Source organism: Coturnix japonica, chromosome 6, assembly GCF_001577835.2.
Source record: "Coturnix japonica isolate 7356 chromosome 6, Coturnix japonica 2.1, whole genome shotgun sequence".
Classification (NCBI taxonomy): Eukaryota; Metazoa; Chordata; class Aves; order Galliformes; family Phasianidae; genus Coturnix; species Coturnix japonica.
The window spans coordinates 5964211-5989683 of NC_029521.1; the positions used below are offsets into that span (position 1 = coordinate 5964211).

At 49.9% G+C, this 25473-nt stretch overlaps 3 protein-coding genes across 6 annotated transcripts; 2 read left to right on the plus strand and 1 right to left on the minus strand.

Moving 5' to 3' along the window:
• Positions 1 to 42: 42 nt before the first annotated feature.
• On the minus strand, positions 43 to 3370 carry ZNF511 (zinc finger protein 511). The gene is made up of 8 exons (XM_015866186.2): positions 3187 to 3370; positions 3039 to 3112; positions 2658 to 2859; positions 2451 to 2575; positions 2122 to 2286; positions 977 to 1673; positions 849 to 904; positions 43 to 347 (listed from the first exon to the last, which is right to left on the minus strand). The coding sequence occupies exons 1-6, from the start codon at positions 3328 to 3330 to the stop codon at positions 1604 to 1606; spliced, it is 780 nt and encodes a 259-aa protein (XP_015721672.1). The 5' UTR covers positions 3331 to 3370; the 3' UTR covers positions 43 to 347; positions 849 to 904; positions 977 to 1603.
• On the plus strand, positions 3298 to 16741 carry TUBGCP2 (tubulin gamma complex associated protein 2). Of its 2 annotated transcripts, none has more exons than XM_015866169.1 (18): positions 3298 to 3397; positions 3831 to 3999; positions 4678 to 4806; positions 4971 to 5147; positions 6140 to 6299; positions 6939 to 7146; positions 7731 to 7930; positions 8691 to 8880; positions 9495 to 9640; positions 9796 to 9976; positions 10189 to 10369; positions 10981 to 11153; positions 12035 to 12163; positions 13076 to 13196; positions 14221 to 14364; positions 14603 to 14731; positions 15130 to 15293; positions 16489 to 16741. In XM_015866169.1, the coding sequence occupies exons 2-18, from the start codon at positions 3850 to 3852 to the stop codon at positions 16592 to 16594; spliced, it is 2688 nt and encodes an 895-aa protein (XP_015721655.1). In that variant the 5' UTR covers positions 3298 to 3397; positions 3831 to 3849; the 3' UTR covers positions 16595 to 16741. The 2 variants fall into 2 exon arrangements, with proteins under 2 accessions (XP_015721655.1, XP_015721654.1); XM_015866168.1 differs by lacking the exon at positions 3298 to 3397 and adding an exon at positions 3404 to 3688.
• A 357-nt stretch (positions 16742 to 17098) lies between these two features.
• On the plus strand, positions 17099 to 25314 carry ADAM8 (ADAM metallopeptidase domain 8). Of its 3 annotated transcripts, XM_015866170.1 has the most exons (23): positions 17099 to 17235; positions 17369 to 17478; positions 18912 to 18988; positions 19101 to 19179; positions 19513 to 19589; positions 19777 to 19957; positions 20316 to 20381; positions 20472 to 20540; positions 20857 to 21026; positions 21110 to 21191; positions 21858 to 22006; positions 22253 to 22430; positions 22513 to 22602; positions 22771 to 22966; positions 23072 to 23171; positions 23259 to 23442; positions 23526 to 23603; positions 23693 to 23777; positions 23871 to 23985; positions 24073 to 24238; positions 24470 to 24520; positions 24617 to 24715; positions 24797 to 25314. In XM_015866170.1, the coding sequence occupies exons 1-23, from the start codon at positions 17181 to 17183 to the stop codon at positions 24995 to 24997; spliced, it is 2658 nt and encodes an 885-aa protein (XP_015721656.1). In that variant the 5' UTR covers positions 17099 to 17180; the 3' UTR covers positions 24998 to 25314. The 3 variants fall into 3 exon arrangements, with proteins under 3 accessions (XP_015721656.1, XP_015721657.1, XP_015721658.1); XM_015866171.1 differs by lacking the exons at positions 23871 to 23985; positions 24797 to 25314 and having other exon boundaries at positions 24617 to 24721; XM_015866172.1 differs by lacking the exons at positions 23259 to 23442; positions 23526 to 23603; positions 23693 to 23777; positions 23871 to 23985.
• The last annotated feature ends 159 nt before the right edge of the window (positions 25315 to 25473 follow it).

Here is a 25473-nt window from a genome sequence, read left to right on the forward strand (position 1 = left end):
CTGCTGGACCCCCCTGTTCCTGTCAGAAACCAAGCACCCACCTGCTGCTCAACAAGGAGAGGTTTATTGGGGGCTCATGGTGGGGGCAGGGCTGCAGCCTCCCTTAGCTGTGGTACAGGTGGTCACGGTCCTCTGAGGGACCATTTTCCACCTCTGCCGACAGAACCATGCGTGCTCTGTGGAACTGGGGTTCAGGCTCCACCTCAGCCCTGTCCGAAGGGTGATAGAGATGGTCACGGTCCTGCTCTGGCCCCACCTGGACCCGAGCAGGGTCTGGAAGGAACAGAGGCCGTGAAGCAGTGTCCTTGGCAAGCCTGGCTTTCTCCACTGCCTGTGGAGCCTGGATGCTGTAAGAGAAGCAGAGGTGGCCTGTAGGGCAGCAGGTCATGGAGGCTGGCCCCATGTTATCAGTGCCTGTTGAGAGCCGAGTGGGTCCATTTGGATTTAAAACATGGATTAGTGGGCTCTTGTCTCGCGAGTGGCATAGGCACCATGGCAGCACTGCTGCAAGGGAAGCAAGAGCAGCTTTGAAACAAAGCGAAGCAAAACCAGGGCCACACATCTCGGAGGGTTTGACTCGAGGAGAAATGCCTGAGCAGGGAGCCCATTAACTGTTAGGAATTCAAAGCAGCAAGGATGATACAAAGCACCAAATCATAGAATCATAGAATTGCTGGGGTTGAAAAGGACCACAATGATCATTTAGTTTCAGCCCCCCTGATATGTGCAGGATTGCCAGCCAGTACATCAGGCTGCCCACTGATGTTTGCCCACTGCTTTCCCCAGCCCAATCTCAGTCACAATGCAGCACCCAGCAGTGAATGCAGTGTGGCTGTAGCCCCTCTTACGTCTCCTTAGCCAGACTCTGCTCCACGTCCACGTCCTGTCTGAGACCGCCAAGAGCCTGCAGCAGAGAAGGGCGAGGTGAGAGCCAGCCCTATGCCTGGCCCCGGGCCACAGGGAGCTGTGGTCTCACCTGGTTGCCTCCGGGGGCAAGCAGCAGGAGAGCTGCACCCAGCAGCATGGTCACACTGCAAGGACCCATGGTGCTTCTGCCTGTGCAACAGCCTTGCACTGCACTTTGCCCGTGCTGTGTGGTTGCATGGGGGAGTGGTGTGGGTCATGTGGGTGCGCCCCATCATGCACATGGCACATACACCCTGCAGTGCACTGCAGCAATTGAGTTAGAAGCTGCTGAGGGCTGTAAGTTCACAAACTTAGTCCTCAACACCAGGGAAGTTAAATAGGTCAGCTGAAATAAACAGTGAAAGGACTTTTCAAGGCCTTTTTTAGCCTTTGTTCCTCCTGGTGAGGATGGGGACGAAGCAATTACAAACCTTCAGCTTCTTGGATAAATGCCATACCAACAGCCTCCTGTGATTCCATTGTTTTACTTTATGGACCATTTGTTGAATGTCACAGTTGTAAGGGGACCACAGGGACAGGGAGCTGTGAGTTCTGTGCTTTGCTTTGCACCACCCCTCTTTTCTCCTTTTCACATCCCATTACATTGCAGGCAATGACAAACACTCCTGCTTGGATGCAGTGACTGATAACAATTGCTGGTGCCTTCTGGTCTTGCGCAAGTCTGCTGTGCTGACATTTAGACCTTCTTACGTGGGCCTTTAAATCCTCGGGTAGCGCCCTGTCCAAAGCAGATTGTGGATGGGATCCTGGAACAGAGACACCAGTTAACATGCATTTGTGAGATCTTTGCCCTCTGTTATCAGCAGAAGTCCTGCTGATAGTCAACTAGCAGCACCGGTCATGCTTTAAAAGAACAAGCTGACTTAGCCCAGGAATGCAAGGCAATGGTGTTGGAGGTAAAACAGTAATCTTTTGGGGAACATGATACAAATACAAACTGGACTAATCTCTCCAAGATACAAGCTGCAAGTGCAAAGGTGTGGCCCCATGGGCAAATAGAGGGGCAGGTTTCTGTTGGATGGACCACGCTGGCATCTCAAACTCAAAGTACAAGCATCCCTTTGCCAACTGGGATAGTTCAAGAAAGAACATGACGTTCTTAGAGGCCATTAAAGTGATCAATAAATGATTCAGGTGCTGCCTCAGTGACCTTTTGATCAGAAACTTTTGCCTGTGCAGGCATTTGGCTCAGACCTGGATTTATAGAGGCGTTTCTCTGGTACTGAAGGGCTGGCTGCAGGCTCTGTGCTCTCCATGGGTACTTCCATATGGTCCGTCTCGAGCTGCTCCGAGGTCTCCATGCTGACATCCATCAGCATGCTCCCATCATCTGTGGGACAGCTCACATGCTTGGTACCACTGCAGAAAGAAAACGTGACATCCATTCTCAGCAGCTGAAACGCGAGCAAGGAGCAAAGAAAATGAAAGGGATTTTAGAGGACTCTAGAAAGGAATGGGACAGCAGAGAAGCACATCACTTGAGCATGGAAAAAGCAGCTGTGCTGCTGCCATTCTGCAGTTACCTCTTCACTTTCTTTGGTCTATCAAATCGGAAGTCAGCAGGGTATAAGTGAGCAGTGACCAAGTGATCCTTCCTGTCTTTGCTGCACTTGAACTTCTCTGCACAGCCTTCTACCAAGCACTTGTACTGAAAGAAAGGAAAGAAAACACCCCCTGGGAAGGGTGAACAGCCAGTCCGTGTGGCAGCAGGGGCCGGGCCATGCCCTCACCATATTCTGCTTCTCAGCCATGATCTGGAAGAGCGAGTCGTGCCACTCGGAGATGTGGATGTCCAGAAGGTGCCCTGAAGGGAACGACCGCCTGCAGAAGGAGCAGACGTTGCGGTGCAGCACGTTGTAATGGTGCTCGTAGCCCTCAAGTGTATCGAACACCTGGGAGCAACCGGAGATGTGACAGCAGAACTCAGACACCCTGTAAGGGAAGGACAGCACATTAGTGCATCCTCAGCGTGTAGTATATTATACGTTTAAGCCTTATTACAAGGCTCTGCCCCAGATGCTCGGGTCCCTGTGAGCTCGCAGGGGGCCCAGCAGCTCCGTGTGCAGGGCAGGGTCTCAGTGGGGGCTCATCTCTTGTCCCATGCAGCTCACCTGGGCCTCTCCGCCTCCTCGGCGCGGCCCGTGAGCGCCTCCCGCAGGTACAGGTGTCTGTGCACGTCTCCATCCTGCAGCGGGGGGACATGGCAGTCATGGAGCAGCCTGGCCAACGGGCCGCCCGCCCCGCTTGGCTCGGCCTCACCTCGAGCAGGGGGTGCTGCGGGTCCAGGCGCAGGCGGCGCGGGCAGAAGGCGAAGGGAGCCCGCGGCGGGGCCGAGGCGGGCGGCGGGGCGGGGGGCAGCGGCGGGCGGTCCCGCAGGCGGCGGCGGAGAACGGAGAGCAGCATCGGACCGGACCGGGCCGCGCAGGCGCCCGTAGCACTTCCTGCGGCAACGGCGGCGGCTTCCGGGCGGGTAGGAGGGATGGAGCGGGATGGGGACGGAGAGGAGCCGCGGGACGGCGGGGTGTGGGGCGGCTGGATTCGTTCTGTGCGTCTGCTCTGGGTTCTGTGTGCGGGGAGCCGCTTAGAACCAGCCCGGTGTCGTCGTTTGTAACGCTGTGGTTCCGATCCGGACAGCAGGCCGCGCTGAATGCAGCCGGTCGGGTCGGCGCTCCACACTGAGGCCTCCCATAGTGTCTGGAAGGCAAAGAAGAGCTGCTGCCCACGCTTAGGCCTGGTCTGTAGCAGGGCAGTAGCGTGCAGGGTGAGGGGCTTGTCTTACAACTCCCATAAGTTTCTTTGTGCCCATCCAGCACACCCTATGGGCTTATAGTGCAGCGTTATTCTTGTGCTTACACCAAAGCACTAACGTAGCTCACTGCCTTTCTTCCTGTATCCAATGTTAGGTTGGATTTCATTCGCGCCATGAGTGAGTTCCGCATCCACCACGATGTCAACGAGCTGCTCAGCCTGCTGCGTGTGCACGGGGGTGAGGGGGCCGAGGTGTACATCGACCTGCTGCAGAAGAACCGCACGCCCTACGTCACCACCTCCGTGTCTGCTCACAGTGCTAAGGTGGGCCAGAGTAATGGCATTGCATTGGTCCCTCGCGGAGTTATCCATCCATCAGCTGAACATGAGCCAGCGTAGGTGACCATGAAGGCCGGTGGCATCCTGACTTGTATCAGAAACAGTGTAGTGGGCAGGATCAGGGAGGTAACTGTCCCTCTGTAGTTGACACTGAGGCTGCACCTTAATGCTGTGTTCAGTTTTGGAACCTTCACTACAAGAAAAACATGGACGCCCTGTAGTGTAAGGCAACAGTGCTGTGAGGGGTCTGGAGCACAAGTCTTGTGGAAGCAGCTGAGGGATATGAGATTATTTAGCCTCAAGGAGGCTCAGGGGAGACTTTACTGCTCTATAGCTCCCTGAAAGGAGGTTCTGGGAAGGTAGGTGTTGGTTTCTGCACCCAGATAACAGCAAAAGGTTGAGGTAATGGCTTTAAGTTGTGACAGGGGAAGTTCAGGTTGGGTATTAAGAAGAACTCAGAAGGAGTGATACATTCCAAATCAGTCCATCTTAATTATCAGTGCGAGGCCAGTGCCGCATTGTTCAGTCCAAGACCTATTCCCTGAAGCACTTTGCTGGCAGCAGTGGCCTGCACCTTGTTTCCCTCCTTGCACAATGCTCTGCTCTGGAATGCTGGAATGATAATCTACCTTAAACATTAAATATTCCTGTGGTCTTTTACAGGTAAAAATAGCAGAGTTTTCTAGAACTCCTGAAGACTTTTTAAAGAAATACGATGAACTGAAGTCTAAGAATACAAGACATTTAGATTCTTTGGTGTACCTGCTCTCAAAGCTCACAGAAGACAAAGAGGTTTGTTTCTGTGTTAGAACTGAGCATGTTATAACTCCTTGGTAGTAGCAACAATGCAGTGGTTTTAAATATGCACGCTGTCAGATTATAATATTCATTGGAATACAGCTTTGCTGCAGTGTGTGCTGACCAGTGCTCACAAAATTTCTTTTGTGTGTATACAGACACTCCAGTATTTGCAACAAAATGCTAAAGAAAGGGCGGAACTCACAGCAAACGTGGCAGCTGGTGGCAGCACAAATTTCTCCATCCCCTCATCTACTTCCAAGATTTCTCTGCAGGAACTTGAGGAGCTGCGCAAGCAGCTTGGCACCGTCACAGCCAACTCCAGCGCACAGCAGGTACTGCCCCTCACCTTACATGTGAGATCTTTCCCAGCTGTTGGTATGTAGCTGTGCTCTTAACTTTTGACATCTAGGGGAACTGCAGATATTACTATCCATCTAAATCTGCTCTCAGAATGGTGCTAGTCAAATTATATTAAATCATTGTGCTGTTATTCCAAAAAGTGGCCTTTTTATTGAAGTCAGGTAAGGTCAGGCGAGTTTAGGCCACAGCAGTTCTCACTGGGGCATAGTGACCTTCAATGAGAAGAAAATAAAATGACCCTCTGCAGATCCCATTTCACATACATGTGGAGCTTAAGAAATGGCTTTCATAAGCATGTCCCCTTTTGGCAGCTATGGAAAGCATGGCGCTTTTGGCAATTATGTAGGTTATACATCACCTCTCCAGCTGAAAATTAGTCTTTCACCATAATTATTTTACTGACAGAGATCCAGAGCCATGAGTGGAGACTGTTATGGTCTTGTAAAAGCTCACTTCCTTCACAATCAGAGCAAAACCACTGTCATTTTCCACTGGTGTATTATCTTGATGGCATTTCATGTGCAGCTACTCCACGGGCAGTGTGCTGAAACTGATTTCAGAGGTGGTCATTAGCCTGTTTGCAAGTGCTCCTTGGATAAGATGTTGCTGCTTTCTTCTTCTGGAATTAATTTGTTGGCTTTTACATGGTGGAGTTTGCAAACTAATAAGGTGACTGGAGCTTGTAAGCGTCCCGGTTTTGCTCCTGTGTGTATGCCACAGCACCAAGGCTGGTGGGAGGGGTATGACAAGGCATTATGTGATGCATCTGCCAATAAGAAGATGGCCAACTATATAAAATTCACCTCTGCAGCACTGAGACCAGTAGCCTGAATGAAACCAAGAGAGTACACCTACACTTGTTCTACTGAAATATCAATTATTCCACTTTCTATTCTCAAATTATCGGTTTACAGTCAGTTTCTCCTTCTTCATTCTTCTCTCTTTTTCTTTTTTTTCTCAACAGCCCCTTGAGCTTACACGAAAAATGCTCCGAGATAAGCAAAACAAGAAGAATTCAGGCCAGCCTGTTCCAGTTCTTCCATCCTGGGTGTATGAGAGGCCTGCGCTTATTGGTGATTTTTTAATAGGCACTGCTCTAAGCACTGACGTAACGGTACCTATAGGTATGTGATACACAGTGAAAATGATGTTAACGTGATACGTTTTGTACTTGTTCAGAAGCTCCATTCAGATTCTGTCAGAACTAGGATGAAAGCAAAAGTTGCCTCCTTGAAATCTTCCCTAAGAAGGTAGATGCACCTGCAGGAATCCTGTAGCTTCCTCCTGCCATGGATTTGTGCCTGGTCTAAGGGACACATGAAAACAGTGATCACAAGTAGTTTCATTCTTGAGTGTTTCCTCGTTGTCAAATGGTTTGTGAAGCTGCATGGGGATTTTAAGCATGTTGGCAAGACTGGAACTCAGATCCAGGGTAACTGAGCCTATTTGGGTGGAAGAGCAAACAGTGCAAGTGATGTTCTCTTGGCCATGGTTGATGGATGCTTATCTCTGTCCTCTTGATTTACTTTGGGTTTAAATGATGAGCAAAGGCTTCTGTTTTCCTGGACAGCAAGGTTTAAGATTTTGGATTTGACTGTAACTCAGTTTTATTTCCCTGTATCTTGGTTCAGCTTTGTATAATCTTCCCTTGTTCTCTTTGAGTGGTAGTATGTCATCCTTTTAGGCTTCATCATGAATGGAAGATCTGGACGTACTGCAGCATGTTCTGGTTATGTTCTTTTCTGTTGTCTCTTTGAAAACAGGTACTCTGCCATTAGCATCCCAAGAATCCATGATTGTGGAGGACTTGCTGTATGTTTTGATTGGTGTGGATGGAAGATACATCACAGCACAGCCTCTTGTTGGCAGGCAGAACCGAACATTTTTAGTCGATCCAAATTTGGACTTGTCCATCAAAGAGCTGGTGACCAGGATTCTTCCTGTAGCAGCAAGTTACTCTGCTGTCACCAGGTACAGAGCTGTCATTTCCTCCCAGTGGGGGATATTTTCCTTCAAGCATCAAGCTGCAGAACATGGAATCTGTCATTTTGCAGATGATGATGTCCAAGCTAGATTTAAACCTGTAGGGATATAAAATAAAGAGTAGTTATTTATTTGAAATGGCTTTGGCTACGTATGTTTGTGCTGGCATTTTCCTTCACCTTTCCTTTGCTTTGTCCAACTGAGTTGGTACAGGCAAAGTTAAAATGTCTGCTTACTGTGGCTTGTCTAAAGCATTTTCAGGAAGTGATTTGTCCAGCATCTTTTGCCTGCCTTGAAAATACTGGCACTTGCTTTTTTTACAGTGGATTTGCAAGTAATTATAGATCCCCTTCAACTCAAGAGGAAATGCTTTTGCACAGCTTTTTATACTAAGTGTGGCGGTGAGAAGTAGGCAGGGGCCAGAGAGCAGTTGAATGTAAAACTTAGCTGAAAACTGATAAGTTTTCCAATACAGTGTCTACTCTTGTGCTTCTGTAGTGTCCTGAAATTAAAATTCCTGGAAATGTTGGAAATTACCTTGTCTAAAAGAGATTCCATTTCATGTTTTATAGGTTTGTAGAGGAGAAGTCTTCCTTTGAGTATGGACAGGTAAATCATGCGCTCGCTGCTGCTATGCGGACTCTGATCAAGGAATACATGATACTGATTACCCAGCTGGAACATCTTCAGAGACAGGGACTTCTCTCACTGCAGAAGCTCTGGTTTTATATCCAGCCCACGATGAGGACTCTAGAGATTCTTTCTTCGCTTGGTAAGTGTAAAAAATTCAGTCATTATGTTTAGACAGGTGCATGACAGTGGCTTCTGAAAACTAGACAAACTAACAATACAGGCAGGGCATATGTCATTTTCATTTTGTTGTATTAAATAAGAAGGACTTAGAGGAAAATTGTACATATCAGACCTCTGCCATTTTTGTGAGCAGTAGGTTCTGTGAATCATGCCCATTGTCACTGTACCTCAGAATAAAAGTATTGTGCTATATGAAGAGGCACAGTATAACCCATTTGAGGACATATGTGGCATGCACATCCCACAGGAATGCCTCCTGTCAGATAACCACTCATACAGAAATGAAGTGGATTGCAGCCTTTTCATTATTATTTCAATAGCTTCGTTTTCTCACTTCCTTGTATTGTTTCCTCAGTAGCTTTGCTCCAGACCTGGATGCAGTACTGCAGATGGGGCCTCACAAGGGCAAAGTAGAGAGGCACAATCACCCCCCTGTCCCTGCTGGCTGTCCCACTTCTGATGGAGCCCAGGATACCGTTTGCTTTCAGAGCTGCAGGAGCACACTGCTGGTCCATGTTCAGTTTGTCATGCATCAGGACCCCCAGGTCCTTCTCTGCAGGGCTGCTCTCAAGGACTGCTCCTTCCAGTCTGTATATTTGCCTAGGATTCGTCTGGCCCGAGTGTAAAACCTTGCACTTTGCTGTCTCCTTGATCTCCTTGGTCTGTGTATCTAAATGAAGAATCTTGTGTGTCTTACATCTGTATTTTTTTAATTTCAGCTACTTCTGTGGATAAGGGTGAGTGTATGGGAGGGTCAACCCTGAGCTTACTCCACGATAAGACTTTCAACTACACGGGAGACAACCAGGCCCAGGAGCTGTGTTTGTATCTAACCAAGGCAGCTTGTGTGCCCTATTTTGAGATTCTGGAAAAATGGATATATCGAGGCATCATTAATGATCCATACAGGTAAAGAAGAGTTACAGATTGAAAACAAGATGAAAAAGTTTGGAAATGCCTGCCTTCTTGTGTCTCTCTTTGTGTTCCCTTCTCACATCCGCACCCTCATCAAGACAGGGGTGAGCTTTGTTCTCATAGGATCCTATTCTCATAGCTCAGTGAATCTGTGTTCATGTAGTCCACTAGCATGATGACTATCTGATTAGAGCTAACAATGCTCTCTAAAGTTTCTTGGCTTTGATAGAGTCATTTAAAGCATTTTCTGTCTTTATGCAATATTCCTGTTGCCCACATTTTCAGAACGCAAAGAGGGAAAAAATGAAGATAAAATAGCTTAAAAGAATGCCATTCTGTTGGTGAGAAAGCACCTGTTCTCTGACAGCCAGATAACATTTGGACTCGATTCCTGAGCCCTATAGAATGAAATTGTTTGTGGATTAGCACAAGCACAGCACAAAATGCTGCTTGTCTTAGTACAAGCTAATGTCAGTTCTTGATTGAAATATATCTTCATGGGACATTACTTCTGATATATCATATTCCCACTGACCATATGAACAGGTTAAAATAGTAATCCCCACTGTACCACTTCTTGCTTCTAAACATCTGCTTTAACTGTCCAGTGAGTTCATGGTGGAGGAACACGAGTTGCAGAAGGAGAAGATTCAGGAGGACTATAATGACAAGTATTGGGATCAAAGATACACTGTTGTTCAGCAGCAGATTCCCTCTTTCTTGCAGAAAATGGCTGACAAAATACTAAGCACAGGTAGGTAAAGCTACATTTCTGATTTAAGAGGAGTCTAATATAATTTCACAATATACCTTCTATTTGTATATTCCATTTAGCAACAGTGATTTGGAGGCTTCTCTTGTGGCAGCACATACAATTGGTGCAAACATGGATCACTGTTTCCTTTTCAGGGAAATACTTGAACGTTGTGCGAGAATGTGGACGTGATGTTACCTGCCCTGTGGCTAAAGAGGTCATCTACACGTTAAAAGAGCGAGCGTATGTAGAACAAATAGAAAAAGCATACAACTATGCTAGCAAAGTGCTTCTGGATTTCCTAATGGAGGAGAAAGAGCTTGTGGCTCACCTAAGGTTTGATTTGTTTTGTTAAATATGTGTTAGATAGGTTGGTTCTGATGGCAAATGTCAGGTTTTAAAGTTAGCTCTCTTTTCCTGGGACAGCACACATAAAAAAAATTTAAAAAATAGTTTCCAAGTAGGTTATTTTTGTCTGTTAAAAAAGCAAGTTAAAAACCATGGTTTTTTTGGAAACAATAATCAATGATCTTCATTTTCTTGAGCAGATCTATAAAACATTATTTCCTGATGGATCAAGGGGACTTTTTTGTTCATTTCATGGATCTCACAGAAGAGGAACTTAAGAAGCCTGTAGATGACATTATAACTACTAGGCTAGAAGCACTGCTTGAGTTGGCCTTGCGAATGAGCACAGCCAACACAGACCCTTTCAAGGATGATTTAAAGGTAAAAAAGTGCATGAGCAAAAGGCTTGCTGTGTATTGAGGAGGTCTCTGTGCCTATGAGAAACTGCTGAAAATGCAGTGAAAAAGAGAAGAATTGATGACTGTATTTCTGTAGACCTTCTCTGGGTGAAGTCTCTTTATTTCATTGACAGTAGCAATGGGAAGCAATGCAGCAAGGGGCTGCGTTTTCTTGTTGATGTCTGAGCACGGAGAAAGTGCTTTAGAGTGGCATCAGGATGAGGTGAAAGCAGTAATGTATCTCTCACCCACATTCTCAATCTTGGATGCCCATTTTGGAGTACAAGAAAATCCTTGATTATAAGTTCTGACTACTAATGATTGTTGCAGCTCGGTTGAAAGCCTTAACAAATGTGAACCAGCACACAAGCTGTGCTTGGGGAGGTTGATATGACTTTATAAACTGCACAGCAACACTGCTCTGCTGTCTGCTGCAGCACTGTTCAGATGATGCTATTCCTCATTGCTCCCTAGGTTGATGTAATGACTGGAGATTATCTCTGACAATTTGTAACTCTTCTGTCACTCAACTGTTGTTACCTGGTACTTGTGAGTACCCTGTGGCTTCATTGTTTTTCTGCTCTTTCTTTGTAGATTGATTTGATGCCCCATGACCTCATTACGCAGCTCTTGAGAGTATTGGCCATAGAAACAAAACAGGAAAAGGCCATTATAGGTGCGGATCCCACAGAGCTCACTCTCAGTGGTCTGGAAGCATTTTCTTTTGACTATATTGTTAAGTGGCCTCTGTCCCTGATTATAAACAGGTAAGGTATCCATCTACCATAAAACAAACAAAAATGGTCAGAAGCTTTTGTACAGGTTTACGTTTCCAAACAGCAAAATGCTGCAACGTCTGGGCCATTTTGCATTAAATTGAGTTAGGATAAACAGAATGCTTTGTTTTTCTATAGTGACTTGCTTCTCCACGGAAACAGGGCACTGGCAGACTGTGAGCCAGGCAAATGGGTCAGGCAGCATTAGGTGGTAAATGCCAGCAGTATCTCCTCACTTCTGTAAAATAATCAATTGACACAGTGGAACCTTCATAATGACACAACGTATCTGAAATTATGTCTCTTTCGTTCATAATGGGTGTATTAACTTCGATGGTAACTATGGAAGTGAAAATACTAAGTACAGTTTCACAAACTGTATTGGCTGGAGCTCTGTAGACGCCTACAGCTGAAGTGTCTGAGCACAGACCTGCACCCAGTCCCCGAGGCTATAAATAAGCATCCCCATCTGCTTCTGACAGTGCTGCCTATAGCTTGGTTGCAGTTTATCTTATTGGAAAATCCTGGTGAATTACTGTGGCAGTCATAGCAACGTTGGTGCAGCACAGACACAACTGTAGGTTTTCAGACCTCTGTCCCAGCTTGTATGTAAGTGATCTTTCTGCAGGTTGATCGAGGGCATCAGAGAAAGAGGCTCATGAAGTACCTGGTGAAGGACGAAATCCTTTGGGATGATTACACATGCTTTTAGTTTTTTATTCATCTGTTAGAATTATTTCATCAAAGGTGTGTGTGTGTGTCTGAAGGTGTATGGAGCATATTGTGTTAAGACTCCCTTGAAGTAGCTTCAGCCTTCACGGCTTATTCTGTCAATCAGAAGAGAACTTAATCTGAATCCCCTTTCTTTCCAGGAAAGCACTGACAAGATACCAGATGCTTTTCAGACACATGTTCTATTGCAAACACGTGGAAAGACAGTTGTGCAATGTTTGGATCAGCAATAAAACAGCCAAGCAGTTCTCCCTACATTCAGCTAAATGGTATGGCTTCTTTTTCTGTTGAGGCTTTGTTTTTTTCCTTCTCCCTAGTTAGATGCATTGTGGCATGAATCAGATTATTTTGACATGGAACATATCGTTGCAAATTTCTGACAGGCAGAGGGAGGTCAGACAGAACATTTTAGGATGCAGTAGGAAGTGTCTGCTGAATAATCTTCAGGCTGCTTGACTTGTTTCTCTTTGGTGGCGCAAAGTTTGGAAAAGGAATTGTAAGGAACACACGGTGTCCTGAATTGGAAGGGACTCATGAGGATCTTTGAGTCCAACTCCTGGCTCCACACACAGGACTACTCAAAATCCAAACCTTATGTCTGAGAACACTCATTGAGCGCTGGCAGCTTGGGGTTGTGACCTCTGCCTGTTCCATGCCCACCACCTTCAGTCTCAGATGGTCTCAATGAAGCACAGGGCAGGCCTGTGGCACTGCAAGGAAACACCTTCTGTCTTGTCAACAGCACTCACTTCTCACAGGGTACCCTCAGCTACCTTGACACTGACCTCAGCCAGCATGGGCTCTTGGTCTTTTGACACTGTATAAGGATTAGTGGAAGAGACCTGGGGGGGATCTGTAGTGCACACTGCTAGCAAACACATCTCACTAGTTAAAGTGATAACATGGCTTTAATACTGTCCATTTATGTTTGGATGTCATCAGATTACTGTGTCTAGTGCACAGCAGGTGCCACGCTCTGAATCTTGTAGTTGAAGGGAAAGTCATTTCCATACATGGAACTAAATCAGAGATGCTCTGCAATAACTTTGTAATCACTCTCAGACTGCAACAGAGGATTTGCTAGGACAGAAATAGTTAGCTCTGCTTTGCTCGGCTTTGCAGGCTTGGTTCTCTGTGGCATTTGCTAGCTCAAAGTTGTGTGGGTGTGATTTCTCCCCTAGGTTTGCTGGTGCTTTCACACTGCGGCAGCGAATGCTGAATTTTGTGCAGAATATCCAGTATTACATGATGTTTGAAGTGATGGAGCCAACGTGGCACATTCTCGAGAAGAACTTGAAATTGGTGAGTGTGTGTGCTCGAGAGAAGTTAGAACAGAAATCGTATGTTACCACATTTGGTGTAGGGAGAAGATGCCTTGTTTTAGGTACTGTTAAATGTCTTATTGGAGGAACTGTTCTTACCACACTACAAACAGTGCTGCTGTTCTGCATCACCTTTCTGCTTTGTTAGTCATGTATCCTTTTCCTTTAGTGAACCTTCCCATCTGTGCCCAAACTTCCATACTTTCTTCATCCTGTAGCATTCTGCTGAAAATCGCCAAGAATAAAATACTGGATAAGGAAGAAGGAAATGAGGTGCAAAGATCACAAGCAGGTCCAGACATCTTCCTCTGATTCCTTAGCTGACGTACAGCTCTCTTAAGAGCCACGTCTGTGTTTTCTCTTCCTTGGAACTGCCAAAGATGAGGCCTTTGAGGCAGGAAGAGACCTTTGCACTTTATTTTTCATGTTAGGACTATTTGTTATAAAAAGGGGTTTTCCTCTTCAGATCTGGTCTATTTCCACTGCACTGGGCAAGGCTGGAGATCTTTTCCACCCTTGTGATGTCTCTTTGCTCTAGCACAAGCTCAAGGTAGCAGTTTTTATCTCCTGATGGGCATAGGAGATGCCTTTATCATCTCAGAGAGAAGCACATTCCCAGTGAGTGTCCTGCCTCCCTGTTTTAAGCCAAGTAATTCTTGGCACCAGAAGAATAAGACACCAGAAGAATGGGAACTGACATGCCAGAACAGGCTATTAAAGAAGCCCACAGAGGCCTTCTGAAATGTGATGTAATCAATTCAGATTAGAAGGTTCCAGACAACAGAGAAAAAAATGGCACCTTAGGTTGCTTTGGCACTGTTAACTAAAAGAAGGGCAGAGGCGTAGGCTGCCTGCTCTGTGTTATACAGCAAGTGGCTCCAATGGGTTCTGTGTGATTATTTAGGCTTTGATCCTGATGGGAGTTGAGCAGATACATTGGCAGTGCTGGTCTAGAGCTTCGGTGTCCTGGTTTGGTTCTTCATTAATGTGATATCCTCCAACAGGCTTCTAATATTGATGATGTTCTGAGCCACCACACGAGCTTTTTGGACAACTGCCTGAAGGACTGCATGCTGACCAACCCTGAGCTGCTGAAAATCTTCTCCAAACTGATGTCTGTCTGTGTCATGTTCACAAACTGCATGCAGGTATGTACACTCTCCCCTTTTTATCATGCCAGCTGCTCTGTGTGCTAGGCAACCACAATGATCCCTTCTTTTAACATGACCCCTCTCTTGCTCTCAATACAGCTGGAATAGCTTCTTTTCCCACCCACCAACAGGGGATTAACTAGCTGCAGGGCTAGGAGGGTTGCATGAACCTCATGCATTGCCATTGTGGAGGAGATGGGTTTTAACCATGTCCGCAACCCTGTGCCCTTTCCAGAGGTTCACCCAGAGCATGAAGCTGGACAGCGAGATGGACCGGCTCAGCCTAGAGCATGGCACGATGCTGGGCCCACCAACAGAGGAAGAGCGTGCTGAAGAGCATGCAAAGAAGAAGCTGACTAACAAGGTGGGGCTCTGGGTGCATTGATGGGCTCTCTAAATATTGCCTGGGGCTGCAGCTTGATTGGGATGGCTGTCCTGCCTCTTACACATAAACCTTTGTGGTTTCCAGCACACCTCTGGCCCTGAAAGCAGAATGTGAGGGTATTTCTGGCACGCTGTCAAGCACTGATAGTGTTCTCAAGTCTGCTTTGAGGACCCTGTCTCCCACAGCAAGCGCTGCAATTGTTCTTCAGTTCTTAGCTGTAGGGTTTTTAACCACTGAGGATCTTGCAGCTGTTCTGAACATGTTATTGGAAGGCCTGAGTTTCCATTTAGTTTTATTACAGTATTTTTGGCCAGGTATTGAATAAGGGATGGGATAGTTGCATCTCCTTGACAAACACAAATCCTTTGTCTTGGTAGCTTTTAGCGGAGCATGCTGACAACCTCCATCTGACGTCTGGCTTTGAAGCAACAATCAACAAGTTTGATACTAATTTCTCAACGCACCTGCTGGATCTGTTGGACCGGCTGAGTGTTTACAGCACCAATGACTGCGAGCACAGCATGCTTAACATCATCTATAGGTGAGCCTGGGGTTTTCTTGGCTGAGATTCAGCCCAAGAGCAAAGATCGCTGTTTTATAGCTGTTCCATAGGATGGTTGAAGCTCTCTCTCATGGTGCTGTACCATGGAGGCTGGTGTTGCATCCCATTTGATGCCACGTCCTTGGTGCCATGTCTGGGAGTTGACCCATGCAGAAGCTGTGCAGGCAGTGCTCCCGTATGCTGCAGACTTGTTCTTCAGAAGTTCTGCCTGCTTCTGAAGAATAGAGAAGGATGCTGATTCATCAGGATGCGAGAAGACCAAATGCTTCCGTTGTCTGTTTGCACTAAGGATGGTGACCTAAAACTGCAGCAGGCTGTTTTCAGAGCAGGGTCTGAGGCCTCTGCCCCCCCCATGTTCCACTTCTAGAAGGGCTGAAGAAGAAATACCGTGTCTTAATGCTGCCAGGTTATGCATCACTGTCATGTCACCCAGTGAGGACTGCATAGGACCATGCAAATCTTCACTGAGGTTTTCAGCACAGATGGACCTTGAGTTACAAGGCAGGTATCCCCATTTCCTCATCTGAAATACTGTGTGTTAGCACAACACACAGCAGGATGTGTCCTTCCATTTCCAGGGGCTGCTCAATAGCATTTTAAGAAGCAGAAGCACCAAGGAGAATGGCCAGACATGACATTTAGTCTCGTTCAGTCTGCAGGAACTATCAGATCCAGTCTTGGACACTGTAGCAATAGGAACCCAAGAACCAGAATGAAGACAGTTGCCATCTAATATAACATACTTTAGAGAAAGAGAGAGATAATAGATTGTAGGATATGCTGATCTTCTCTTGTAACCCACAGCATGCTGAGGGTGCTTGGGTGTCTTGGCTTCATTAGTGCTGATAGAGCTGGTGAAAGCAGCCGATAAATTCCATCTGTCGAGTTTTCCTCAGTCATGAAAAATATCAAGGAACAATTTGTTGCCATTCCTGCAAGATTGTTAAGCAACACGCAACTCAAATGTTGTGCCCATTCCTTAAGTATTGGAACAACTTATTGGACAGATGAGGAGAGTAATTTCTGTGTGATGTGCTGGCTGCAGTTCTGTGCCACCTGAGACACTGCCTGGGTTACAAAGGCTGATGCTATCAGTGCTGCTGCAGCAGCGTGTTGACCCGCTCAGGGCCTCAGGGCAAGGCAGGTTGACTCCTTGCCGTGCTTTATCCTACAGGTTGGACTTCAATGGTTTCTACACGGAGCGCCTGGAGCACATGTCTGCAGAGCGGAGCCAAAGGGCAGCCCCAGCACCCCCCCGTGCCACCGCACCGACCCCGTGAAGGGACCCCTGGAAGGAGCACGATGGATGTGATGGATCTGCTCTTCTGAGAGGCTTTTGTGAAGTCTTTTGTTTTTTAAACTGCACTGTAAAATGATGTCTTTGTAAAATAAAAGTTAAAGTAAAAATCAGTGCCGTTGTTAGGTGACCACAGCGTGGTTTGGCCTTGCAGGAGCCCGGTGGGGGTTGCTGGTTGGGGGGTGCTGTTTGATCTCTGCTCAGCCTGATGGCTGCGCCGCTCCAGTGGCCCCTTTGAAGCTCCCTGGGTACCTATTGAGGGCCACCGCTCCTTGAACAGGGCCATTGCTCCCAAAAAAGGGATCCTGCATAGATCAGAGCCCTCACAATATCCTCATTTCCCGGCTGCTCGTGGCCCTGGAACGCAACCAAGGACCCCCTTCGATCCTTCCAGACGTGCCCACAGCCTCCCTCAGACGCCCCGAGACCCCTCTGTCCCCACTTCGCCCCTCACTCCCCACCGGAGGCGGCCCCGACCCGTCCCGTTCCGCCCCGTTCCGCGGCCGTGGGTGAGTCACACGCCGGGCGGGGGCTGCGGCGCGGTGCTGAGTAGCGGAGGGAGCGGAGCCATGGCCCCGCCGCTCGCCGTCTTCCGGATGCTGCTGGGGCTGCTGCTGAGCCGGGGTGAGTGCTCGGGGGTCCCCGGGGAGCCGCCGTCGCGGGTGGATGCTGCCGTTGTGGTTGGGATGCTGCGAGGGTGGAGCGGGGCGGGCTGCCGTGCCTACCCCGCATCGGCTCTGCCCGTCGGGTTCCGCAGGAGTCGGCGCGGTGCTGCGGGAGGAGCTGACCCACGTCGAGCGGTACGAGACGACGGTGCCACGACGCGTCCCGGCGCCCCGGGCAAGGAGGGACCTCTCCGTGTCACCGGTGAGTAGGGATGCGCCCCCTGCATAGAGCCAGGGGGCTGTGCCCGGCAGCGCCGTGCCCCGATCTGAGCAGTGCTGTACCCCAAACCCGGCAGCACCGCATCTCAGATTTCCATCCCAGTCCCACCTGGGTGCAGCATCCCTCATGGCTTTGCAGGAGGGGATTCCATGAGTGGAGAGTGCAATGTGAAGCCGGCTCGTGCTTCCCATTTCTGTACCGAATGAAGTTTGCATGCATTGCATTGCATCGCATGGAAGTTGTAACAGCTTTTTCTGGCTTGTTTCTGGCCATTCTACAGCAGGTTTCTCTGTGATTCAGACCTTTACTGATAAAGCAGCTCCGAAATCCTCTCCCTGAAAGCATCTGCTTTCTCTGCTCTAGAAAATCAAACATGTCCACAAGATGAGTGCTGCTATTTAAAGACACCATCTGTGCTGGCGGGCAGCTTTGCACCTCACTGTGGTCCCCTGCTTCCCCATGTGAAAAGGGCCTGGAGAAGGATGGGGATGGTGAAGGAGATGCTGCACAGGAGACCTTTCCCCCTGCCCCATCCCATGGCTGTTGCAGCTGCGCTGCCCCACTGGCCCCTTCCCAGTTCCTCTGTGGTTCCTGAGAGCCCCAGGAGCTACCAAGAACAGAAGAGCCCTACTTTGTGGACACTGCACATGGGGATGCTGCTAATGTGAGAATAACTGGCTGACTTTCATGATCTCTGCTTCCTGCAGAGTCCCTGGGGTGCTGGCAGTGCTGATGGTGGTAATGATGATAAATGCTGTCAGCTGGAGGCTAAGCTGAGCACCTCACTCAGGTGGAATGCTTGTCTCATCCCAGAAGAGCTGAGCACATGGAGAAGCCCCAGGGATGTGCAGCATCTCCATGGGGCTGAGTGAATGCCAGGGTCACAACAAGCATAGGGTGATGTCCAGAAGTCCCTTCTGCTGGCACTGCAGTGCCACCGGGGGAACTGACACACAGGAAGCTGAGCTTTGCTCTCCGGAGCAGATGAGAGCCCAGAGTCATGTTGCTTTCTAACCATGAGGTGGCAAGTCAGATCAGCAGGAGATAAGGAAGTCTGCTGGTGAAGGAGAGCTTTGTGGTTCAGCCTGTGAGTAAGCGCTGAGCTCAGCCCCAAAAAAGGAGCTGATGAGTTGGAAACCTCAGTTTCTGGTGTGGCCAGCTGTGGCTGTAACTCAGCCACGGGAAGCCAGCCTTGCTGACTCCACTTGATGGCTGTGACCTGCCCGCTGGCTCAGGATGTGCTGGAGATCTGCATCATTGCCTGCATACTTTGCTTCTGCCTGATTTCCTGTCTTTGCTGGATGAGCTTGGCTCCCTGTCCTGTAACTCACTACCAGTGGGCTGTCTGTAGACCCCATGTCACTCATGGGCAGGACTGAGATCAAGGCAACAGGATCCTGTTTTGTCTCATGCAGAGCGCCTACCCGGAACATGTCCTCTACAGTGTCCATGCTGAGGGCAGGGACTACCTGCTGCACCTGGAGAAGAACAGGTGAGTGCAACTGGGCTGACACTGGGCTGGCACAATCCCCAAGCTGGAGCAATACTTTCTGTCCTGTCTCCAACGCTGGCACTGCTGCTGACATCCCTGTCTTGGTTGGCAGGGAGCTGCTGGGACGGCGTTACACTGAGACGCATTATCTGGCTGATGGCACTGAGGTCACAGTGAAGCCAGATGTCCAGGTATGGGGCTGGAGTCGCTGCTGGAGAAGGAGCTTTTGGGGCAAGAAAGGTACTGGCAGTGGCGTGGAGGTGGTATCATGCTTCTTGCATCGCTGGGGCTAATGGCCTGAGGTGGGACCCACTCCACACCCCTGCTATGGGCAGGAACATCTGCCACTAAACCAGGTTGCCAGCCTGGCCTTGAGCACCTCCAGGACCTCAGCTTAGGTCCAAGACATGGCACGTGTCCTGGCTGAACTTGATGTTCACACAGGCTCACTTCTTAAGCCTCTCTTAAGCAGTCACTCCAATGTAGAAGGCCACCATTTTACACACCTCTTTTCTGGGTTGCAGGACCACTGCTTTTACCAAGGCCACGTTGAGGGACATGCCAACTCCGCAGCAAGCATCAGTACGTGTAGTGGGCTCAGGTAGGACCTGCGACAAAACAGGAGTGAGGAAAGGGGGAAAAAAAAGCCCTAATTGTCCCCAGGTGCCACTGTGCTGACCCCCATGGCTTCATCTCCTGCAAGGGGGATGCATGGAACCTGCCTGTCCTGCATGGTTTCTGCTGGGTTGTCTGCACCCTGGCCTTACAACTGTCTTCTCTCTCGGCAGTGGCTTTTTCCGTGTGAATGAGACCACCTTCCTGCTGAATCCTCTGGATGAGCATGATGCTGGCCAGCACGCAGTGTACAGAGCATCCCACCTGCACATGAAACGCAGTGCCTGCCTGGAGGCTGCCTTGGAGTACGACCACGACACCAAGATCGCTGCACCCCTGAAGCTCTATCGCTGGGTTAGGGATTGCACTGATTTGTCTCACTGTAGCTGAGTTTGCCATAATTCTACAGCCAGCGAAGCTGCAATAAGAATTGGGCCATGCTCCTCTCTCCTTACCCATGGACCTGCATGTACCGAGCCTCACCCTATGCATGGACTTACAGGGCCTCTCTCCTGCCTTGCAGCTTTAGCAGGCTGGGACTTTTCCTGTTACGCTGGAAGATTTCTGAAACACCTGGACAAAACAATATTAGAAAGCAGACCTAGAAGAGCTCCTGGCCTTGTATAGTGTTAGAACAGACCCCATGGGGGTGTCAATGGTAGGGATCTTTCCCCAGATCTTTCCCTGAACTCACTTCCATCTTCCCTTCCAGAAATCAGCGCGCTTGCACAGAGGGCCTCGATATGTGGAGCTGGTCCTGGTCGTGGACAATGAGGAGGTAAGGGAGGGTGGGCATGAGTTTCCACTCTCTTCTGCAGCTGCTGGGAGGAGGAACTGATCTGGGAACCTCTCTGTGTCCTTCCCCTAGTTCAGGAAGTACAAGGACTTGCGCAGGGTACAGAATCGCATGAAGGAAATCGTCAACCATGTTGACAAGGTGAGCCCAGAGTGCCAACATTGGACTGCACTCACTCTGGTCAAAGCTGGGAGAGGGCTGGAATGAATCCAGCCTCACACTGTGAAGTGGGCAACCATGGAGCACAGCTTCCAGCAACTGATAGGGTATGCAGAAAGGGCATTAGTTCAGCTCTCTCTCAGGGGGAGCACTCAGCCCTCAACATTCAAAGGCTGTTGTTGCTTGGCTAGGATGACGGCGACCTGGGGTTGGTGATAGGTCCCAAAGGGAGGTGGGATCTTCACTCTGCCGTGCAGCTTGGATCCAAGCACTCCTTCTGGTCTGTATCCCCTTGCAGCTTTATCAACCTCTTGGCCTGCGTGTGGCCTTGATTGGCTTGGAGGTGTGGAGTAACAGGGACAAAATCACCGTCAGTAGCAAGGCAGAGGAGACACTGGAGAACTTCCTTCGCTGGCGGGAGAAAGACCTACTGAAGAGGAAGCAGCACGACAATGTCCAGCTGATCACGTAAAGGGGTTGGATGATACGCCTTCCCTGCAGCCCTGCTAGTGGATGGGTTCCATGCCCATGGTCATGTTTTCTTCCTACAGGGGTATAGACTTCCACGACACGACTGTAGGGCTGGCAAAGAAGCTTGCCATGTGCACCAGGGACTCAGGTGGTGTCAATCAGGTGGGTCCTGCATGCCATGAGGGTTCTGGTGGATCTGAGCCATAAGGAGCCTTCAAGAGCTGCTCTGTAGACAAGGGGCTTCTCCCACCACCTGTCAGATGACCACAAGACTTGATTTGCAATTGCTACTTGGTTATTTTGGTTGTGTTCCTGATCCCTTTGGTGGAGCTTGGTGCTCAGCCATAGTAACAATCGAGAGCAGTATTTGAATATAGTTGCTACATCTTTACAGTCTGGCTGTCTTCAGTGGCTATGGGGCCAGATTTTGTCTTCAGTTATCTCCATCTAGAGAAGAGAAGACTCTGGGGAGACCTCACAGAAGCCTTTCATTACTGAAAGCAAGTTACAGAAGAGCTGGGGGGGTGGGGTTTATGGAGTATAGTGATAGGGCAAAGGGAACTAAAAGAGGGAAGCTTTAGATTAGATATTAAGAAGAAATTATTCACTATAAAAACATGGCACTGGAGTTACAGAATCATAAAATTGCCAAGGTTGGTCTTTAAAGTCCCTTCCAACCCAAACCATTCTATGGTTCTATGATTCTCCTTTGGCATGGCATGATTTGCAGGCAATTCAAGCAAGGCCCAGCAGAAAGCAGCTAAAAAAGCCTCAGAGGGCCCCATAGAGAGGAGCCATCTGCACCATGTTTGGCTTCTTCTTCCATAGGACCACAGTGTGGATCCTATTGGCGCTGCATCCACCATGGCTCACGAGATGGGACACAACTTGGGAATGTCTCACGATGAAGACATTGATGGCTGCCACTGTCCTGTCAGAAAAGAACATGGAGGATGTGTTATGGCAGCAAAGATCAGGTGAGTGAAGGAGAAAGTGTGAAGAGTAAAGAGCAGCCCTGGGTTGCAGTGTTTCCAGATGTTCTCCAGCATCGTGTTGATGAGAGCTGAAGTGAAGCTCATGGAGTGGTCAGGTCTGAAGGAATACTAATCATTTCTATCTCTGACTTTGAAGCTAGATGTGCATTTGCTAGGGGTCGTCCAGCTGTAGTCTGGGCTGTTGGTTATCCAACTCTCCTCATGGCTGCCTGGTTTTGTGCCCTCCAGCTCAGCTTACCCCAGACTCTTCAGCTCCTGCAGTGAGCAGGACATGTGGCAGTTCCTCGAGGACCCCAAGACCAGCTGCTTGCTGAACGTCCCTGGAGCAGATGAGCTGTATGGGGAGCCAGTGTGCGGGAACCAGTTTGTAGAGCGGGGAGAGGAGTGTGACTGCGGCAGACCAGAGGTACGGCCTGGGAGCCCAGAGGGAGCTGAGACACCATCACTGAGAGGGCCACAGCCATCCCTGTCCCCTGTGTGCCCCACAGGAGTGCTCTGACCCCTGCTGTGATGCCGCCACGTGCCACCTGAAGGAGGGGGCTGAGTGTGCGCGGGGTGACTGCTGCCAGGACTGCAAGGTACTACGCGGGGTCTCATGGCTCTTTGGGGGCTTCCTTCTGTGATGGGGAGAGTCTGAGGACCACTGACTGTCCAAAGCCAGCAGTTCTGCTTTCTGTCAGCGCTCTGGCTGTGCAGGCACTCAGCATCTCAGGTGGGAGATGATGGCACTCCCATGTTCTGTGCAGGTGAAGGCTGCTGGCATCCTGTGCCGGGCCAGCAAAAATGACTGCGACCTTCCCGAGCGCTGCACTGGCCTCAGCTCCGAGTGCCCGGAGGACGTCTTCCAGGAGAATGGCATCCCCTGCCAGGGCGGCCGCGGATACTGCTACAACGGGGCCTGCCCCTCGCATGCTGAGCAGTGCCGCCTGCTCTGGGGCGCAGGTAGCACCGCATCCTCACCCACATGCTGCACGCAGCCCTGCACTGTGCCACATCCATGGAGCTGGTGTGGCTCCATCTGACCTTCTTGCTCTGTGCCTCCTGCAGCCGCTCAGGTGGCTCCTGATGAATGCTTCAAGCACAACAGCAGGCAGGATCGCAACCTCCACTGCATGACCGAGTCTGGGAGGAGGCCCTGCAGCCCCAAGTAAGGAGAAGGGGAGCTGCTCTTGTTTCCATCATTGGCTGTAGGGCCGAGCAAGGCTCCACAGGACTGACACTGCTCTGCTTACAGGGATGTGAAGTGTGGCACGCTGCTATGCATGAGTGACACCAGCAGCCCTGCACTTGGCAGTGGCTTCTTCACACTCTCCTTTGGCCGCTTCAAGTGCAAAGCAGCCCTTGACAGCAATGATGGCAATGAGATGACGGGCAGCCTCCAGCTGGTGCCCACTGGCACCAAGTGCGGGGAGGAGATGGTGAGCACTGAAGGGATGCTCTGGGGAGGCAGAGGTGGCTCCCGGCCACAGGGCCACACTTACAGCCCCTCACCCATGCACAGGTCTGCTATGCTGGGCGCTGCCAGAACCTTCTGGTCTATGGCAAGAAGAACTGCTCGGCTAAGTGCAATGGCCATGGGGTGAGTTGTGCCTGCTTGTGGCTGACATTAACAGTGCTCCTAGTGACCCCTTGGTGGGTGCCCAGACTACCTACCCTATGTACCTTCAGGTGTGCAATCACAAACGGGAGTGCCACTGTGAGCTGGGCTGGGCACCACCGTACTGCCAGCACAAAGTTTTGGAGCTCACAGCAGGTAGAGTGTTTTGTGCTGGGATGGGGGAACAGGGACCCACTGGGCATCCCTAGAACAGGAGAGCCCATCCCAATGCCGACTGGCTCTCTGCAGGGGCCAGCAGCGTGGTCCTGCCAGCCGTGCTGGCAGTGCTGGTGCTGTGCAGTATCCTGATGGGTGGAGGCATTGTGCTGCTCAGAGGCAAGGGGAAGAAGTACTTCCAGAAAGGGTAAGGGGCCTTATAGGGGGGTGAAGGTACAGCTGTGCCAGCTGAGCTGAGGGCAATGCTGTTGCTTGTTGGCCCTTTGTCCCACAGGAGGATCTCCAGCAGACCTGCCACCGGCCTCAGCAACCCACTCTTCCAGGAAGGTGCCCGGCCACACCAGCTGTCCCGCCGCACCATCAGCAGCCCCAGCCTGCTCAGCACTACGGCAGCACTACGCAACGCCCGGCCCCTTGTGCCCAGCTGCCCGCTCCTGCAGGTAGGAGTGCGGTGTGGGGCCACAGAGTGGGTGCGGGATTTCCAGTGGGGCAGCCTCTTGGTCTGAGAGATCTCATGCCCTGGGCTTGATGTCCTTGTCTTGTGGGCACTGGTGTCTTGCCTCCTGGTGCAGAACTGTTCCTCTGCTCCAAAGCCAGCCTGCTGTCCCGTGCTCAGATCCCTCCCTGGTATGTGGATGAGGGACTCAAGCCTTTTATTTTCTGGTCCTCAGGAGAAGCCAAAGCCACCCACTAAACCTCTGCCGGCTCTGAAAACCAAGCAGGTAGCTGCCACCTGTCCCAAGGTGCTGGTAGTGAGTTGTGGCTGGTGCCGCATGGGCAGCCACCTCACTTCTCTTACCCCTTGCCACCCCTCCCAGCCCTGCAATATGGCAGCAGGAGAACCGCTGCCACCAGCTCCACCTGCCAAGCCCCTGGCACTCTCATACCAGCCACGTGCCATCCCGGCCCTGCCCCAGGTGAGCTGCACCTTGTGCCCCTTCCATTTCCTCCCTGGGAAGCTGGTGCCCACCAACACCCCCTCCTTCTTACCTTATCAGCAAGGCGTACGCCCCAAGGTGACACAGAACACAACAGCTGCAGGTCCTGGCACTTCAGCAGGATGGCAGAGGATCACAAAGCGCCACCGGTACTTGAATTGCTCACCAGACACCCTGGATGACAGCACTTGTGTTTACAGACGTTTTTGTGCCTTAATGGACTCGGTAGCTTTATGGGCTGCCCAGACAGCCATGAGCTAGGGGACGAGGTGCAGGGGCTCCACCGAAACCACTCTTCCCCGCTGGAAACCCCCAAGAATGCTGTGCTTGCCCTGCATCAAGCCAGGCCTGGCTTCACAGCAGCAGCCGTCCTCTTCTGGTTCTTAGCTCTGAAGTTACCACTCAGGCTCCTGCTCTCCTGAAATAAGACTTCCCAGGAGCATTTTACTCCAGCCAGCTATTCATTTCTGATTGTTGTGTGACTGCTTTGAGCCCTCTGCTGTGGAACTGACCCTCCTCACTTTTTATATCATTTAGATCCAATACTTTTATACAAATAAAGACTGAAGATAGCAGTGGCTCAGTGTGTTGTGTCATAGAGATGCAGGGCAGGAGGGGGCACTGGGGCAGTGTGTGACATCCCATGTGGCATTCAGTGCCAATTCCACTTGGTGAGAAAGCATGGCTATGAGGAAGAGTGCTCTAAAACTGAGTCCACTGAGAGCAGAATGGGTAGA